Source organism: Oncorhynchus kisutch, linkage group LG23 (assembly GCF_002021735.2).
Source record: "Oncorhynchus kisutch isolate 150728-3 linkage group LG23, Okis_V2, whole genome shotgun sequence".
In the NCBI taxonomy this organism is placed as follows: domain Eukaryota; kingdom Metazoa; phylum Chordata; class Actinopteri; order Salmoniformes; family Salmonidae; genus Oncorhynchus; species Oncorhynchus kisutch.
In genome coordinates, this window is record NC_034196.2 from 27,276,174 (window position 1) to 27,296,139 (window position 19,966).

The following is a 19,966-nucleotide window of genomic DNA, read 5'->3' on the forward strand; positions in this document are numbered from 1 at the left end:
CTAAAGTTCACAGACAGACATACAAGTTCTCACAAGAATAGTAAACCAACTAAAATTCACAGACAGACATACAAGTTCTCACAAGAATAGTAAACCAACAAAAATTCACAGAAGTGAGGACATTTTGCCGGTCCTCACTTGTAAAATGTCTGTTTAAGGCTTAGGTGTAGGGTTAGGTTTAAATATATTTTGAATGGGAATCAATTGTTTGTCCCCTAAAAGTCCTCACAAGTATGGTAAGACATGCCTGTGTGTGCCGTTTTGTGATTCCTATCTCTGTGATTCTCCAGGTCTTAGAATAACTGGTAAATATGATAGATAAATAAGTTTACTCAGGCCATTTACCACTGAAAAAAATGGTCAAGGTTCCTGGCTGTGTAAGTGGGAGTTTCCTCTCTCGCATGACCACACTTTTCCCGCGTGAGCACACTTTTCCCGCGTGAGCACACTTTTCCCACGTGAGCACACGTTTCCTCCATAATGTCTAGCATGCTCATGCGAGAGGGAACAGCTGGCTCCCCTCCCGCTCGCCCTGATCAGGGGTGCCAGCGGCAGGAGTTTTCACTGTGGTGGAAGGCAGACTCGCACGCACACACACTCTCTCTCTCTCACTGGCAACTTCACCCCACAACACCCTCCACCCCAAACTAAGGTCTCACACTTCTTTCCCTCCCTCCCTCCCTAACCCCCCCTCCTCACCCATCCTCCCCCACATTACATAGAGCACCAAAGAGATTCATGTTGCTGGAGGAAAACTAAGACCAGATATTCGTGTGTTTTTCTTTCTGTTTTTATTGGTTTGGCAGAGAGACAGACTGGGGAGCTGTGGTAGTCAGATGATGACGCAACAACACAAGTCTCAACAGTTTCTCTCCAGCGCTGTGGCTGGTGTTGTAGGAATAACTGACCTGCCTTGGTGTTGCAGGAATAGGAGTCCTTCCTGAAACAAGACACTAAAAGGAAGACACCAATAGGAATACTTGTGTGTATCGTTGTCCAAGTCTTTCTCAGCTAGATCATTCAGTCCGTGTGTAACCGTGGCCTGTGTAGGTGTCCGTCCCATCAATACAGTTCAAGGGTCCAAGAAGACATACATTGGTCATTTCAATTGACAGTACATTCTGTAAGCTTTACGGACATCATGATTCCATGCTAAACTAAGGCCATGTCTGTGAGTAGTTTACTTGACTGAGTAGTGGTTCCCTTGTAGAGTTACTCACACCTGGTTTAAGCTGGAGCTGGTAGAAGTTACCTCTAACTGCGGGTCTGGGATACGATATTATTTGATCCTTCTCGTGGTTCAGGTTATGATTTGGGGTTGGGTAATGTGATACTAGATCTGTAGTTAGGGGCAACTTCTACCTGGAGTTTTATGGTACAACAGAAGATTAGCACCAGGAAGGCTGGTCTTTAGGTGTTGTCCTCATCACACCAGTATTCAAAGCAAGAGTGACACTAATTTAAAACACAGCCTGAACAGAGCTGAGGACCACCATTCTCAGATCATCATCATCATCACTATGTACAGTATATACACACTTATTTACAATACACACATACTGGTGTCAGGGTAGCTGGTACTGGCACACATTAGAAATAACAACATACAGAACACAGACAGACATCACCTCTGGTGGCGGGGAGAGGAAATACATTGAAGCACAGGTTTGTGAAAAGCTTGGCACTGTAGATTTCTCCCACATGAACAATAACAACAATACAGGGTCAAAGGTCAGAGAGTCCGTCTTAGTGGTAAACAACATGGGGGCTTCCGTTTGATTGACAGCTGGAACCCAGAGTGGAGAAGAGGGGGGTGGGACTTGACATTCCTCTCCTTCTCCCCTCCTGGTCCATCTCAGAGCAGGCAGATTAGGCTCTTGCCTTCCTCGATCTCCTCCTGCACCTTGTCTGAGGACGTGGCGATCTCGGCCTGGGCTGAGAACACAGCGCAGATGAAAGTGAGCACGGTGCCTCCCATGGCTGTGTAGAAGGCCCAGCCCATGGTACACAGCCCTGCCTGGTAGGGAGCCGCGTCCTGACCACAGTACAGCTGCACCTTGTCTGAACCCCAGCCTGCAGGGTACAGCATCAGACCCAGGATCAGAAACAGACCTGGACCAGAGAGAGGGGAGAGAAAGGCACTGTTAGTTCATAATAGACCTACACGCAGCAAACATATCAACGGTTATAATGTGTCACTGATTGAATTGTGTGTTTGAAAGGTAGCTTCAAAAAAGAGTGGAATAATGACAACAGCACATTGTCTAAAGTCAATCCACAGAATATTCTCTGGTATCAAAACATTTCCTGTTTCAAGAATACGTTAGCGTTCTAAATTTCCCGTTGGTCAAAAATACTATACTGGCAAAAAAATATTATACTCTCTTTTCAAACGGGACTCTCCTTTGCTCCATTCCAATAATACACCTGGCAAGAGTCAAGTCTCTTTCCCCAAACATGTCCCCACGTCACGACCCTCAGGTTACAGCACAATGCAACCCCGGGGTTATGGCACAATATGACCCTGGGTTTATGGCACAATACAACCCTGGGGTTACGCCACAATACGACCCTGGGGTTATGGCACAATACAACCCTGGGGTTACGGCACAATACGACCCTGGGTTTATGGCACAATACAACCCTGGGGTTACGGCACAATACGACCCTGGGGTTATGGCACAATGCAACCCTGGGGTTATGGCACAATACGACCCTGGGTTTATGGCACAATACAACCCTGGGGTTACGGCACAATACGACCCTGGGGTTATGGCACAATGCAACCCTGGGGTTATGGCACAATACGACCCTAGGTTTATGGCACAATACAACCCTGGGGTTACGACACAATACGACCCTACTGTCAGCTTTGAATCCCTGGTGGTATCGCACAATGTGTGATCTAGGAATACAGCAGGTCAACAACAGGAAAGGGTAGCCAGGGGGGTTTCCTCAGTCACTGAACTAACCGACTAATCCTGTGTCTCAGCTTCCTGTGTCTCAGCTTCCTGTGTCTCAGCTTCCTGTGTCTCTCTCTCTGCTGAAAGATGGAGCCACTTCCAACAGCCCTGCACTGTACAATATTCCACTTGTAACAGCAAATGGATTCTGTTCCAACAGCCTTGTACAACACCAGAACCTATAGGACAGCCTAATAGAGGTCTGCTCAGGAGGAGCAAGAGAAACCTTCACCCAATCCCTAATATGACCTAGTAAAGTAGAGACAATGCATGTAGTCTGTGTTCAATATCACCGTATCCTTGTACAGGCCCATGGTACTTCTTTCACCATCACCATACTCAAGAATGACCTTACAGGAAAAGGCAGTGAGCCTGTTTCTAGTTCAGGCTTTGACACACACCAGGAGACGCTCTAGAACTACAATATTAGAAGTCTACTACTAGACGACTGGGAGCTCCGTTAGTGAAACTACAATAGTAATACTGGAAGTCCACTAGAGTCTCGACTGTGAGCTCTGGAACTACAATAGTAATACTGGAAGTCCACTAGAGTCTAGACTGGGAGCTCTGGAACTACAATAGTAATACTGGAAGTCCACTAGAGTCTAGACTGGGAGCTCTGGAACTACAATAGTAATACTGGAAGTCCACTAGAGTCTAGACTGGGAGCTCTGGAACTACAATAGTAATACTGGAAGTCCACTAGACTCTCGACTGTGAGCTCTGGAACTACAATAGTAATACTGGAAGTCCACTAGAGTCTCGACTGTGAGCTCTGGAACTACAATAGTAATACTGGAAGTCCACTAGAGTCTCGACTGTGAGCTCTGGAACTACAATAGTAATACTGGAAGTCCACTAGAGTCTAGACTGGGAGCTCTGGAACTACAATAGTAATACTGGAAGTCCACTAGAGTCTAGACTGGGAGCTCTGGAACTACAATAGTAATACTGGAAGTCCACTAGAGTCTAGACTGGGAGCTCTGGAACTACAATAGTAATACTGGAAGTCCACTAGAGTCTCGACTGTGAGCTCTGGAACTACAATAGTAATACTGGAAGTCCACTAGAGTCTAGACTGGGAGCTCTGGAACTACAATAGTAATACTGGAAGTCCACTAGAGTCTAGACTGGGAGCTCTGGAACTACAATAGTAATACTGGAAGTCCACTAGAGTCTAGACTGGGAGCTCTGGAACTACAATAGTAATACTGGAAGTCCACTAGAGTCTCGACTGTGAGCTCTGGAACTACAATAGTAATACTGGAAGTCCACTAGAGTCTAGACTGGGAGCTCTGGAACTACAATAGTAATACTGGAAGTCCACTAGAGTCTAGACTGGGAGCTCTGGAACTACAATAGTAATACTGGAAGTCCACTAGAGTCTAGACTGGGAGCTCTGGAACTACAATAGTAATACTGGAAGTCCACTAGAGTCTAGACTGGGAGCTCTGGAACTACAATAGTAATACTGGAAGTCCACCAGAGTCTAGACTGGGAGCTTTGGAACTACAATAGTAATACTGGAAGTCCACCAGAGTCTAGACTGGGAGCTCTGGAACTACAATAGTAATACTGGAAGTCCACTAGAGTCTAGACTGGGAGCTCTGGAACTACAATAGTAATACTGGAAGTCCACTAGAGTCTCGACTGTGAGCTCTGGAACTACAATAGTAATACTGGAAGTCCACTAGAGTCTAGACTGGGAGCTCTGGAACTACAATAGTAATACTGGAAGTCCACCAGAGTCTAGACTGGGAGCTCTGGAACTACAATAGTAATACTGGAAGTCCACTAGAGTCTCGACTGGGAGCTCTGGAACTACAATAGTAATACTGGAAGTCCACTAGAGTCTTGACTGTGAGCTCTGGAACTACAATAGTAATAATGGAAGTCCACTAGAGTCTAGACTGGGAGCTCTGGAACTACAATAGTAATACTGGAAGTCCACTAGAGTCTAGACTGGGAGCTCTGGAACTACAATAGTAATACTGGAAGTCCACTAGAGTCTAGACTGTGAGCTCTGGAACTACAATAGTAATACTGGAAGTCCACTAGAGTCTAGACTGGGAGCTCTGGAACTACAATAGTAATACTGGAAGTCCACTAGAGTCTCGACTGTGAGCTCTGGAACTACAATATGCCTACAGGCACATATTACGAGAGAGCGACAGAGAGACAGACAGAGAGACAGACAGAGAGAGACAGACAGATAGAGACAGATAGAGAGACAGACAGACGAATTGAGAGAGACAGAGAGACAGACAGAGAGACAGAGACAGACAGAGAGATTGTTGTTTGTTGTTTATTATTGTTTATTTCACTTTTGTTTATTATCTACTTCACTTGCTTTGGCAATGTTAACATATGTTTCACATGCCAATAAGGCCTGAAATTGATTTTGAAATTGAATAGAAATTGAATTGAGAGAGAGAGGGAGATACAGAGAGAGAGAAAGAAACAGAGACAGAGCTCCTGCACCTCTACACTAGACCAGCACACTAACCCTCCTTCCCTCCATCTGCTCACTTGCTCCTTCAGGAGATGGAAAACAAAAGTGCAATGCCGACACCAGCTTTCTCCCTCTCTGTCTCTCCCTCAGAGCAGACCAATATTGTATTAAACACGGAAATGAAAAGTAGGTCATACATTCTTTCCACATGTTGCTGCCAGAGCAGCTCTGGTGATGGACTGGAGGTATGGTTTCAATTCTACAACCCCCCCAATACACACACACACACACACACACACACACACACACACACACACACACACACACACACACACACACACACACACACACACACACACACACACACACACACACACACACACACACACACACACACACACCCCTCTAAAGACATCCTCCTACCCAATGGACCCCTAACCTAGTACCCCAGTCCACTTCATCTGAGTATCCTGCATCCTCTTTGAATATGAACTACTTTCCTCCTTCTGCAACCTGGCCTGTATATTAACCATTCGCCTCCAACTGTCTCCGTAGTCTCCTCTCTTTCTGTACTCGCTTCCTCTACATCTCTAGGTGGGGTAGCCTTGCATTCTCTCTCTACCCTGCCCGTACCCCTCCTCTCCTGGTTCCCAGAACATCTGACTATCTACCTCCACTCAGCCACAGGAAATGGTGAAAATGTATCGCAACAGACTATGGGAGCCAGAGGTACAGAGAGAAAGAGATATGCAGGTTTTTTCTTTCTCATATTTCTTTCCTCTCCACACATATGCGACCAGTTTCAGGAAGCCAGCCGTATGTCTCACGCCAATTTTTTATCAAAATGCGTTTTTGGCCAGCAATGCCTTCTGGAGCATGTGCACTTTTATGTGCCTTAATAACAAACTTGTACTCCATGTGTAAATAGAAATAAAATGGTTAAATTACGAGCTGGTTTAGTCACGGAAATATACAGGAACCTTCCTGCAGCCTTAGACCACTGCGCCACCCTGAAAAAGTGTACTTTAATCTGGAGTTTTTCCTTATTGTAGTCTACTACTTTTACCACTTTTAGTCTTGAAATCTTTGGTTGTTTACTACACTCCTCACTCTGTTTAGCACACGACCTCACATGGGAATTCTTAAAGAGATGGGCGGGGCTAAGGCTTAAGAGGGTGTGAACGATACTGAATGGGTGTAGACAAAGAAGAGCTCTCCAGTAGGTGTACCAAGACATTAAAAGGCCATTTTCTCAAAAGTGGGATTACAAATCTAACAACTTTCAAAGCAGAATTACTTTCTCATTGTTCCTCAACTGCAGCATTTCATTTTTCTCTACTTTCTCTACTCTATAATTTCAAATTTAGCTAGATATGACTGAATCCAGGTGGTGGCTCACATGTTAGAGTGTGATGGAAAAAGAGAGGAGGGAGAGAGAGGAGGAGGTCTCTCACTGGAAACATCCAAACTGATATGATTGTCAGGTAGGACCATAAGCCAAGAGAGTCTCGGTCTGGGTCTCCTGGCTTCTAAAGACACTCTCATCAACAACTAAACTGACTTTACTCATCCGCTGCTCCTCTGAACCAATCTGGTGTGTTAGAGCAGGGCTGGAGAAAAAGTCTGCATACCCAGTATTTATGCAGGAGGGTTGGCCACCTCTGCCCTATAGAGTTAAGAGAATGGTTTCAACAGTTAGAGAGTGGGTGAGACAGAGAGGACATGTTGTTTCTATGGGAATCCTGGGGGAGGTTTGTGCTTCTTTCTGTTTGGCTTCACTGTCCCACAGAGGACTGTAGTGTAATAGATGAACAGGGAATAATATTATCCTGATTCCTTCCACACAGTCATTCTGTTCTGGTACTGTTCTGTTGGTAGGAAGTCCTACAAGCCTGATTCAGGATTACAGTAATATGCACCGTGACCATGGATTGGACTTTCCATTCATATCTATCAGCCTTACCTACACGCACTTCCTTTTACCAGACTCTCTCTCTCTCTCTCTCTCTCTCTCACTCTCTCTCTCTCTCACTCTCTCTCTCTCTCACTCTCTCTCTCTCTCACTCTTTCTCTTACTCACTGATTCTCTCTTTCTATGCCTTTAATTCTTATACACCCACACTACGGTTGTAAACACTCTCTCTCGCCATCTCTCGCTATATCTCTCACCCACATACCTCTATTGTCAACACTGGTTGTGATTGACCAACATCTCAGACCTTTGCTTTGGTAATCAGATGAATTTCCAGTCACACCAGTCCCGACCCTATACTGTACTTCTGCTCTCGCTGTTTGCTCAACAATAGTAACATCCAGGCCTAGACTATTCACCATGATCAGACTGGTCCAATACAGTCATGATCATCTGTCAATCAGACCTGTAACAGTCATAGTCACGCTGTATCATTATTGCATCTGTTTAATGGATCACTGTCACATTCCCATCTGCCATCAACCCACAGCTAGAGCCCAGGTCAAAGGCCATCTGTGTGACAGTCCTATAACTCATCATGGCTGAATTTGGCTCATCGTCTGGTTGGCTGGCTGGCTGGCTGGTTGGTTGGAGCTGGGAGGGAGAGTTTATGGCCACAATAAAAGGATATTATGACACTCCCAGCTGTAGACCTGGAGACAGTTTAACTACCTGCTGTTTCTTACTCTTCTCGTCACTGTGTTTCTGAAAAAAACCCTGCCTCGGTCTGGCCTTAAACACTTGGCTAGTTATATTGCATATCCAATTGATTTCTATTAGAGATAAAGCCTTCCCAATATGACATCAGTGTGTATAAATGTGTTTAATAGAATCAGGACCACTCTGATGACGTGACCACCGCTGGCTACAGAAACACAATCTCTCCCTCTGAGGTAAAGTATTTCCCAAAACATCTGCCACCTGATCCCAGTTACGGTCACATTATGGGAACATTACGGTCGGTCGGCACACTTAGTGGAAATGTTGATTGGAGGAACATCAAACTGGCAGAAAGGAGAGAGGAAGAGAGGGAGAGAGAGAGAGAGGTGGAGAGAGGAAGAGAGGGAGAGAGAGAGAGAGAGAGAGGTGGAGAGAGATGATCAAGTCATGTAGGGATTAGAGGTCGACTGATTATGATTTTTCAACGCCGATACCGATACCGATTATTGGAGGACCAAAAAAGCACAATTTTTTATTTATTTATTTGTAATAATGACAATTACAACAATACTGAATGAACACTTATTTTAACTTAATATAATACATCAATAAAATCAATTTAACCTCAAATAAATAATGAAACATGTTCAATTTGGTTTAAATAATGCAAAAACAAAGTGTTGGAGAAGAAAGTCATATGTGCCAATATGCAATACAGTGGGGCAAAAAGTATTTAGTCAGCCACCAATTGTGCAAGTTCTCCCACTTAAAAAGATGAGAGAGGCCTGTAATTTTCATCATAGGTACACTTCAACTATGACAGACAAAACGAGAAAAAAAATCCAGAAAATCACATTGTAGGATTTTTAATGAATTTATTAGCAAATTATGGTGGAAAATAAGTATTTGGTCACCTACAAACAAGAAAGATTTCTGGCTCTCACAGACCTGTAACTTCTTCTTTAAGAGGCTCCTCTGTCCTCCACTCGTTACCTGTATTAATGGCACCTGTTTGAACTTGTTATCAGCATAAAAGACACCTGTCCACAACCTCAAACAGTCACACTCCAAACTCCACTATGGCCAAGACCAAAGAAATGTCAAAGGACACCAGAAACAAAATTGTAGACCTGCACCAGGCTGGGAATACAATCTGCAATAGGTAAGCAGCTTGGTTTGAAGAAATCAACTGTGGGAGCAATTATTAGGAAATGGAAAACATACAAGACCACTGATAATCTCCCTCGATCTGGGGCTCCACGCAAGATCTCACCCCGTGGGGTCAAAATGATCACAAGAACGGTGAGCAAAAATCCCAGAACCACACGGGGGGACCTAGTGAATGACCCGCAGAGAGCTGGGACCAAAGTAACAAAGCCTACCATCAGTAACACACTACGCCGCCAGGGACTCAAATCCTGCAGTGCCAGACGTGTCCCCCTGCTTAAGCCAGTACATGTCCAGGCCCGTCTGAAGTTTACTAGAGAGCATTTGGATGATCCAGAAGAAGATTGGGAGAATGTCATATGGTCAGATGAAACCAAAATAGACATTTTTGGTAAAAACTCAACTCGTCGTGTTTGGAGGACAAAGAATGGTGAGTTGCATCTAAAGAACACCATACCTACTGTGAAGCATGGGGGTGGAAACATCATGCTTTGGGGCTGTGTTTCTGCAAAGGGACCAGGACGACTGATCCGTGTAAAGGAAAGAATGAATGGGGCCATGTATCGTGAGATTTTGAGTGAAAACCTCCTTCCATCAGCAAGGGCATTGAAGATGAAACGTGGCTGGGTCTTTCAGCATGACAATGATCCCAAACACACAGAGAAGGAGAGAAGGAGTGTAAAAATGTAAAAATGTGTGCCATGTAAAATATGTTCCATGTAAAAAAAGCTAACGTTCCTTGCTCAGAACATGAGAACATATGAAAGTTGGTGGTTCCTTTTAACATGAGACTTCAATCTTCCAAGGTAAGAGGTTTTAGGTTGCAGTTAATATAGTATTTATAGGACTATTTCTCTCTATACCATTTGTATTTCATATACCTTTGACTATTGGATGTTCTTATTGGCACTATAGTATTGCCAGTGTAACAGTATAGCTTCCGTCCCTCTCCTCGCTCCTACCTGGGCTCGAACCAAGAACACATCGACAACAGCCACACTCGAAGCATCGTTACCCATCGCTCCACAAAAGCCGCGGCCCTTGCAGCGCAAGAGGAATAACTATTCCAAATCTAAAAGCGAGTGACGTTTGAAACGGTATTAGCGCACACCCAGCTAACTAGCTAGCCATTTCACATCGGTTACACCAGCCATTAGGCTGATAGGCTTGAAGTCATAAACAGCGCTGTGCTTGCGAAGAGCTGCTGGTTTGAATGAATGATTACGGGCCTGCTGCTGCTCAGTCAGACTGCTCTATCAAATCAGACTTAATTATAACATAATAACACACAGAAATACGAGCCTTTGGTCATGAATATGGTCGAATCCAGAAACTATCATTTCGAAAACAAAACGTTTATTTTTTCAGTGAATTTATTTTATCTAACGGGTGGCATTCCTAAGTCTAAATATTCTTGTTACATTGCACAACCTTCAATGTTATGTCATAATTACGTAAAATTCTGGCAAATTAGTTCGCAATGAGCCAGGAGGCCCAAACTGTTACATATACCCTGACTCTGCGTGCAATGAACGCAAGAGAAATGACACAATTTCACCTGGTTAATATTGCCTGCTAAACTGGATTAGTAGTCATAATGATTGATTATGATTGATTGTTTTTTATAAGATAAGTTTAATGCTAGCTAGCAATTTATCTTGGCTTCTACTGTATTCGCGTAACAGGCAGGCTACTCGTAGAGTGCAATGGTTAGAGCGTTGGACTAGTTAACTGTACGGTTGCAAGATTGGATCTCCTGAGCTGGCAAGGTGAAAATCTGTCGTTCTGCCCCTGAACAAGGCAGTTAACCCACCGTTCCTAGGCCGTCATTGAAAATAAGAATGTGTTCTTAACTGACTTGCCTAGTTAAATAAAGGTATAATTATTATTATTATTCTTTTAATCGGTGCCCAAAAATACAGATTTCCGATTGTTATGAAAACTTGAAATCGTCCCTAATTAATCGGCCATTCCGATTAATCGGTCGACCTCTAATAGGGATATCTGAGAACTCTGCCTGGCGGAGAAACTACAGACTTTTCCATCCCTCTCGTCTAGGACACAGGTGGAGGTGGAGGAAAAACACCAACAGAAAAAAGTACCAGAGACACATCAACACTGACCACTGCTGTCTCTGCAGTGTGTTTTGTTCTTTATCCCTTTCTGTAGCCAGGGAGAAGGTTCATGACAAGGGGCTGAGGGTTAAGGTAGAGTTGAATATTTTCCCGGTATTTTCCAAATCTTCCATCCTGAGAATATATCCCTTTTCGACCAGGTAACCAAAAACCAGAAGTGTCATTCAACAGCATTATAAAGCATATAAATAAGCATATGTCTGGATTTGATTAGAGCTTTGATCGAAAAATTCAATCATGATGCTACTTGACCCTGATGAGCCATACATTATATACATTTTATGAGCCCCACATTAAAAGACATTTAATGAGGTCAAACCCAAAAGATTGTGTTGTTATCCAAAACATACATGATATAGGCTACTGCACATTACGCCAGACAGAAAAACATAAAAGTCTATAGATGTAGCTACTGTAGCTATATGCTCTCTTGGGTAAATGAATGAAACTAGCTCCAGTAGGCTAATCTTTTTTAGTGTGAACTGCATTACTGTACTGTATTACTGTACTGTATTGAATTATAGGCTACTGGATTATATGGACTGAATTAAGCACATAATTCAAACCACGATAAAGCAGGGAGAGAACATGCGATTCTGGTGCAGCACATGCGGCCAACAAAGTTACAATTACAGGCCAGTGAATTTCATTTTAATTTTGAAATATAATAGGGCCTATTTGTATAATTCGTAGGCTGACACATACACTGCTCAAAAAAATAAAGGGAACACTAAAATAACACATCCTAGATCTGAATGAATGAAATATTATTATTAAATACTTTTTTCTTTACATAGTTGAATGTGCTGACCACAAAATCACACAAAAATGATCAATGGAAATCAAATTTATCAACCCATGGAGGTCTGGATTTGGAGTCACACTCAAAATTAAAATGGAAAACCACACTACAGGCTGATCCAACTTTGATGTAATGTCCTTAAAACAAGTCAAAATGAGGCTCAGTAGTGTGTGTGGCCTTCACGTGCCTGTATGACCTCCCTACAACGCCTGGGCATGCTCCTGATGAGGTGGTGGATGGTCTCCTGAGGGATCTCCTCCCAGACCTGGACTAAAGCATCCGCCAACTCCTGGACAGTCTGTGGTGCAACGTGGCGTTGGTGGATGGAGCGAGACATGATGTCCCAAATGTGCTCAATTCGATTCAGGTCTGGGGAACGGGCGGGCCAGTCCATAGCATCAATGCCTTCCTCTTGCAGGAACTGCTGACACACTCCAGCCACATGAGGTCTAGCATTGTCTTGCATTAGGAGGAACCCAGGGCCAACCGCACCAGCATATGGTCTCACAAGGGGTCTGAGGATCTCATAGGCTACTGTAAGGCTGTAAGCACAACCCCCACCTGTGGACGTCGGGCCCTCATACCACCCTCATGGAGTCTGTTTCTGACCATTTGAGCAGACACATGCACATTTGTGGCCTGCTGGAGGTCATTTTGCAGGGCTCTGGCAGTGCTCCTCCTGCTCCTCCTTGCACAAAGGCGGAGGTAGCGGTCCTGCTGCTGAGTTGTTGCCCTCCTACGGTCTCCTCCACGTCTCCTGATGTACTGGCCTGTCTCCTGGTAGCTCCTCCATGCTCTGGACACTACGCTGACAGACACAGCAAACCTTCTTGCCACAGCTCGCATTGATGTGCCATCCTGGATGAGCTGCACTACCTGAGCCACTTGTGTGGGTTGTAGACTCCGTCTCATGCTACCACTAGAGTGAAAGCACCGCCAGCATTCAAAAGTGACCAAAACATCAGCCAGGAAGCATAGGAACTGAGAAGTGGTCTGTGGTCACCACCTGCAGAACCACTCCTTTATTGGGGGTGTCTTGCTAATTGCCTATAATTTCCACCTGTTGTCTATTCCATTTGCACAACAGCATGTGACATTTATTGTCAATCAGTGTTGCTTCCTAAGTGGACAGTTTGATTTCACAGAAGTGTGATTGACTTGGAGTTACATTGTGTTGTTTAAGTGTTCCCTTTATTTTTTTTTAAGCAGTGTATATACCCTACCTTTCATAATATTTCCCCTAATGTTATTAGCCTACATCCTCTTTCTCTCTCTATTGTTGCATCATTCCTTCCTCGCTTTCAACTGTTAAATGAAATAAGTTTCATTGTCCTTATCTTCTTCATTCTAATGACACCTTGAATAGTACTAGAATTAGATGCAGAAGACTTTCTCTTCTTTTCACGAAGATTGAATGGTTATGGGTCTGAATAAATCACTGCTATAGCCTACCACCGCCGCGCAGGCGTTCGCTCTTCTTTCAAACCACCCATGAGTTCTATTGGCTGCTGTATTTAACATTCAGCAAACAAGAGCTTGCATCCCTCTTTGAATAGTCTATTGGTATAAAAAATAATGTCCAGCAAGCTATTGTAGTCCAGCTTTTCCTGCATGGGACTCCAAGAGCTAAGAGTGTTTTTTAAGGAGAGAAGCCAGCTGAGCACATAGAAATTATGCATAACCCATCACTAATTATCTAACTATATGGCTAATACTGCAATAAATATATTACCTGAAAGAGGTAGGCTAGAAAATCTACATATCAATCTAGAACAGGATTATCTATTTTGGATGCAACTTGAACAGATTTGATGGAGAGACAAAGACTGCAAGAGAGTGCTCGCGCGTGCTCTGATTGAAAGCAATAATATTCAAGTGATGGGCTGTTTAAAAACTGCTGCTGCAATTGAAAAAAAAACATCTTTACAATAAAAAAGTAAGATGTCCTCCGAAAGCCAGATGGAGATTAGACGTGCATTCAGTCTTTATATTACTGTAGCATAGACTATGCTGCCTTACCAGTCATAAGACAAAAAGCTACCATGATAAGATGATAGGTCTACGTGCATTGTGAACTGCACTCCATACTGGGATGTGCTGTCTGTCCCCAGCCTGAGCGTTGAATATTCATCATGCAGAGGCAGTAGAGAAGCCAGATTAGACATGACATATAATTGAACACTTCCATTTCACGCCATGCTGTTCATAGTTTATTTTATTTGACTGGTTTCTCGCAGTTATATATCCCGAGAAAAGGGAGTGGTTTTGGGTGGTAAATCTCAGTAACCTGGTTCCCGCCATTAAAGAAACATCCCCCTGCTATTTCTGGTTTCCCTAGGCCCCTTTCCTCTTCCTTATTCTCATCCCCTTCCTCCCGGCGACCCACAGACCCTTAACGAGCAGTTCTGCTCTTCTAATCAGTCCAGTTGTGGACGTCCTCTGACTACGTTCAATAACAACACAATAGCAATGGACCGTATTTGACACGTTCACTAGGTCTGAATATGCTTTACATTGTGGTAACTGTCCACCAGTGTAGCAATCACTCGATTCTAACTTTAACGACTAATTTGAAAACGCGCGATCTCTTACAGTAGATCAGTGTCTGTAGGGCAACTCGTTTCTGACCTACTCCTGATAGAGTCTAGGGAACTAGTACAGGGAGGAGAGAAGAGAGGGATGAGAGCTCAGAGACATTCAGGCGGAATTACTTCCCTCTCTCCAATAACCGCCTCCTGCCTCCCATAATTCACCACAGCACGTCAAAGCGGCTTGAGAGTCATACACAGATACACACGCATGCGGACACACCACACAGGTCACATAACATCATCCCCAGCTGACCCAAGAGGACAAATATTTGTCTCCTTGTTGCTGATGGCAACGGCCTCAGAGGGAGGTACAAGGCTGCCGTGGTTCCCTGACCCTTGACAAATAGGGTTAATGCTCACCTCAAACACACAGAGAGGACGCTTGGAGTAAGAGTTAATGCACTCTTGGGGGCCTGTGTGTATGTATGTGTGTGGGAATGTATGTGTGTGTGTGTATGTATGTGTGTGTGTGTGTACACGTGCATGTGTTCGTGTTCGTGTGTGGTCAGTGGGGTCTGATTGCTCTTGTTAGTGAATGTTTCAACTCTGAAGAGGTGGACAGCAGCACTAAAGGTTACCTGGATGGTGTTGAATGTTGGCTGTTCAGACAGAACACACCCCTCCACAAGCCCCTCTCTCTCTCCATTCCAGGGGTTTAACAGTCAGTCAACTGTATCTAACTACTGAACAGCCCAGACAAAAACTACAACCAATCAACAGGCAATACAATACTGCAAGCAGCAACACTACAACAAGAGGGTCTGTGGATTTCCTGCATGAGTTAAAGTCAGCACTGTACCTACATGTCAATAACTCAATGTGAAAGTAAGTCTGCTGTGTATACGTGTGTGTGAAATGTGTGTCTACATGTGTGTGTATCCCTCTCTTAGTCTCACCTGCGATGGCCTGCAGCAGTCCACACACGTTGAAGATGCTCTTCTTCATGATGCTCTGGAAGCACATGGTGAAGACAGAGATGAAGGCCACGGCACACAGCAGCAGGATACCCGCCGCCAGGAAGATGGCCGCCGCCTGCCAGAACCCGCTGGCGATCTCCCCAAAGTGCACGGCGTAAGGCCCACACAGCACACCGCGCCGCAAGTGGGGCAGCTTGATGCAGCGGCCGTAGATGCCCAGGGTGGGCCGGTAGGCCTCGCCAGCCGCTGTGGCACCATGAGGGCCGAAGACAGCGTCCGGTGTCCGGGGGAAGCCCACCAGCCAATCGGTGCTCATGAAGGCGATGAGCTCTCCGAAGGCGACCACGATGCTGAGTAGAGTCCACAGCATGGAGCGACAGGTCACGATCACGTGGCACATGGTGATGATGATGTTTGAAGTGGTTCTGAAGTGTTCCTGGTGATGTCTTTTCCCGCCCAGTGGTTACACAGGTGGGGTCAAAGGTGAAGGTTCAAGTCCTCAGGGTCTTCAGGAAGAGGGGAAAGGGTGAAGGATGGGGTCCTGTTGTGACGGAGGTGTAAACAGTTCCAGTGCAGGGAAAGGAGGGAGGAGGGAGGAGGGAGGAGGGAGGAGGGAGGAGAAGGAGGGAGGAGAAGGAGGGAGGAGAAGGAGGGAGGGAGAGTTTGGTTTGGAGGCAGGGTCTGAGGTCAATGATTGAAAGTCTCTCTCTCTCAATCTCTCTTTCTTATCTCCCCCTGGTGTTGTTCCTCTTCCTTCTTTCTGGTTTGTCTCCCTATCTTTCTTTCCGATTCCTCCTGCAATGTCTTACTCACCCGCTTTCAGTTTCTCTTCCAGCCGGAGTGTCTGTTGTTCACACACTCTCTCTCTCTTTATCTCGCTCTCTCGTTCTCTCTCTTCTGGACTCTACATCGTAGTGAAGGAGTGTCTCCAAGGCCAGCCAGCTGGCTTCTCACCAACTACACACCTTGAGACAGAGGGGAGGGGGGAGAAAGAGAGGAGGGAGGGCGGAGAAGGGAACAGAAGGTGAGTGTGTGATCATTATTTATGGCAGTTGAAAGGGCAGACCATGGTAGAACGCTCGGTTACATGATGTATTTATTTTTTATTTAACTCTTATTTTAGCAGGTAAGTTGACTGAGAACACATTCTCATTTACAGCAATGACATAGGGAGTAGTTACAGGGAATGAATGATGGGATGAATGAGCCAATTGGAAGCTAAGGATGATGGTATGATGGCCAGATTGGGAATTTAGCCAGGACACCGGGGTTAACACCCTACTCTTACAATAAGTGCCATGGAATCTTTAGCGACAACAGAGAGTCAGAACACCCATTTAATGTCCCATTCGAAAGACGGATTAGCAGTGTTGGAATCAAACGTTTCAGAAGCAGTGTTTTCCCCCTCCCAACTCAGGCAACATTTAACTTTAATCAGCAAAGAAACTTGGTCATTGACCAACACAGTAGTTTAAAATAACCAACCATACACTAACAGTAAGTGGCATAGCACAGCCATGGTAAATGGGAGTAATAGTGGATGAAACGTATAGACAGGGAGAACCTTATGACAACAGGGCCGCAGACAGGGAGAGGGTTTGTCTAAAACGAACCAACAACCTCTTGTTTACATAAAGCCAGGCCTGGAGAGGAAGAGAGGGATGGGAGAGGAGGGAGAGAGAGAGAGGGCAGTCCTGGTCAGCCAGCCTGGAGGAGCCTGACTCCTCTGCTCTGCTCTGTTTTGGTTTCCCCTGCAGAGCTCCCTGACTGACAGGGTCAGCTCCTCCCCTTTCCCCTTCCCAGGGGAGTGTGTGTGTGTGTGTGTGTGTGTGTGTGTGCATGCATCTGTGTGTGAGGAGCTACTCTGGGTCCAACACTGGTGTCTGTGTAGTGTCGGTCCCAGAGGAAGCTGGGTGAGATGTATAGGGGAGAAGGAGAGATGAAGGGAAGAGAGGAAAGAGATGTGGAAAGAGGGAATGAGGGATCCTTTGACAAACAGACACAAACAATCTCAGATTAAATAGCCCACGCCAGTGATGTAGGGCTGATAGCTCTGTGGTGGTTGGACAGCCAGGCTGCTAACACATAACTGACCTAGGGTCAGCCTGGCCGAGATAACCCTGCTGACACTGCCATTTCATAAACACCACCACTACAGAACTCACAGAACCCCAGTGTCACCATCACCATCACAGCTATTTCACGAACACTACTGTCCTATTTCACGAACATACCTCCTAAAGAAAGATAACCCCAGTGACAAGAACATGTCATTAACACCATCATTACTGGGGGAGAGGTAACCACATCCATCTCAAAACAACACTGTCTGTCGCTTGCTGGAGAGTTTAATAGATAACCTTCTGATGATCTGACTGTCTCCATCTAACAACACACCATTCACTATCATCACTATCACTAGAAGGCTGTGGGATAACAACCCATGACATAATTTCACAACTCGGCTACCCCACACACTATCTCTAGACAATACAGAAATCTGACCCTCAGGCTTGGTTTCACAACATGGCCTTCTAAACTAATAAACAATAAATACTGTGAAACGCCAGGGCTCGGAGAGATAACCCATGGCAAGAACATCAATCTTAAAAGATTTTAGCTACAGGAGAAAATCATTTACCCAATCCCAAGGGCTTTACTTCAAAAGGCCTTTCACAAACATTTGTCTTCTTTATCTAACCCTCAGTTTACCTGAAAACACATTTAATTTAATTGATAACTTGGCACAAAGACGCTCTACCACAACATTAATGCAGCAGTAAATTACTGCAATGTAAAAGCTGCTAGGTTTTAAACCACAAGCTGTATTAAACAGCATAACCAGGCGACGGTTGATGAGATCATCGACTAGGCAGTCACTTGTTGATGACTTCATTCTCAGGTCAGGCTGAGGTCTCTCAGTGGGCCTCTAGATCTGAATGAAGTATCTGGGTCTACAGGAATGTTTCTACCATTCCCTCCCTCTCTCTATCCCTTTCTCCATATCTCTCTTTCCATCTCCCTATCTCGTTCTTTCTATCACACATACCTAGAGGGACGTAAAACCTTCTGTATTAACATGATCTATCTGGATCCTGTATCTTGGAGTCGTAAACACAGTCCTCAGTGTGCTGAAACCCAGTCCTGAGTGTGCTGAAACCCAGTCCTGAGTGTGCTGAAACCCAGTCCTGAGTGTGCTGAAACCCAGTCCTGAGTGTGCTGAAACACAGTCCTCAGTGTGCTGAAACCCAGTCCTCAGTGTGCTGAAACCCAGTCCTCAGTGTGCTGAAACCCAGTCCTCAGTGTGCTGAAACACAGTCCTCAGTGTGCTGAAACACAGTCCTCAGTGTGCTGAAACACAGTCCTGAGTGTGCTGAAACACAGTCCTGAGTGTGCTGAAACACAGTCCTCAGTGTGCTGAAACACAGTCCTCAGTGTGCTGAAACACAGTCCTGAGTGTGCTGAAACACAGTCCTCAGTGTGCTGAAACACAGTCCTGAGTGTGCTGAAACACAGTCCTCAGTGTGCTGAAACACAGTCCTGAGTGTGCTGAAACACAGTCCTCGGTGTGCTGAAACACAGTCCTGAGTGTGCTGAAACACAGTCCTCAGTGTGCTGAAACACAGTCCTCAGTGTGCTTGAACTAGTGTTGCATTTTCCATCTAACATTTCCAGTCATGAGTTCAGACTCATGAGCACAGCGGTGAATAGTAAAACTGTGTCTGGTATTGTGGATCATTGTGACTGGAGAGATGGGCACACACACACACAATTTTTCCATTTATTCTCTGAACCACCACCCGCCCTTTCTCCTATTCTCCCTCCCTTCCCAGCTCATGGGAATCCCTAAGCCTGGACAGTGTGTGGAGTCTTGTTGGCAGGGAGGGGTGGTATGGGAAAGTCTAGGCTAGAGGGACATGGGGCCAGTCTTCCAGTCTGGGGAGCTAGGCGAGGAGTGCCTGGAGCAGCCTGGAGCAGAGTAGGGGGCCAGTGGTGACCTGTGCCGCCAAAAATCTGAACCTCCTGGGGGTCGTTCCTGTCACTTGGCACCCGGTCACCACGGAGAGGGATAATAGTTAAAGTTGACTCTGCTATGAGGTCACACTCCCTTCTAGGAGGGATCAGTGTGTGTGTGTGTGTGTGTGTGTGTGTGTGTGTGTGTGTGTGTGTGTGTGTGTGTGTGTGTGTGTGTGTGTGTGTGTGTGTGTGTGTGTGTGTGTGTGTGTGTGTGTGTATGCGTGTGTTTAATTAAGTATGTGTGTGTGTGATAGGGAGATGATACAGTGACAGCATTACTGAAACCTTGA

At 45.2% G+C, this 19,966-nt stretch overlaps 1 protein-coding gene across 4 annotated transcripts in view; it reads right to left on the bottom strand.

The window, feature by feature from the left end:
* Positions 1-772: 772 nt before the first annotated feature.
* Positions 773-19,966, bottom strand: part of lhfpl2a (LHFPL tetraspan subfamily member 2a) — a 65,550-nt gene continuing 46,356 nt past the window's right edge. For 3 of the 4 annotated variants that reach the window (XM_031803094.1, XM_031803095.1, XM_020458555.2), the window contains 3 exons: positions 16,473-16,624; positions 15,639-16,200; positions 773-2,112 (listed from right to left, as the gene is read on the bottom strand). In XM_031803094.1, coding sequence (XP_031658954.1) covers positions 1,856-2,112; positions 15,639-16,059 — 678 coding nt within the window. In that variant the 5' untranslated portion in view covers positions 16,060-16,200; positions 16,473-16,624 and the 3' untranslated portion in view covers positions 773-1,855. Of the gene's footprint in view, positions 2,113-15,638; positions 16,625-19,966 lie in introns of all 4 variants that reach the window. The other variant, XM_020458553.2, reaches the window with a different exon arrangement.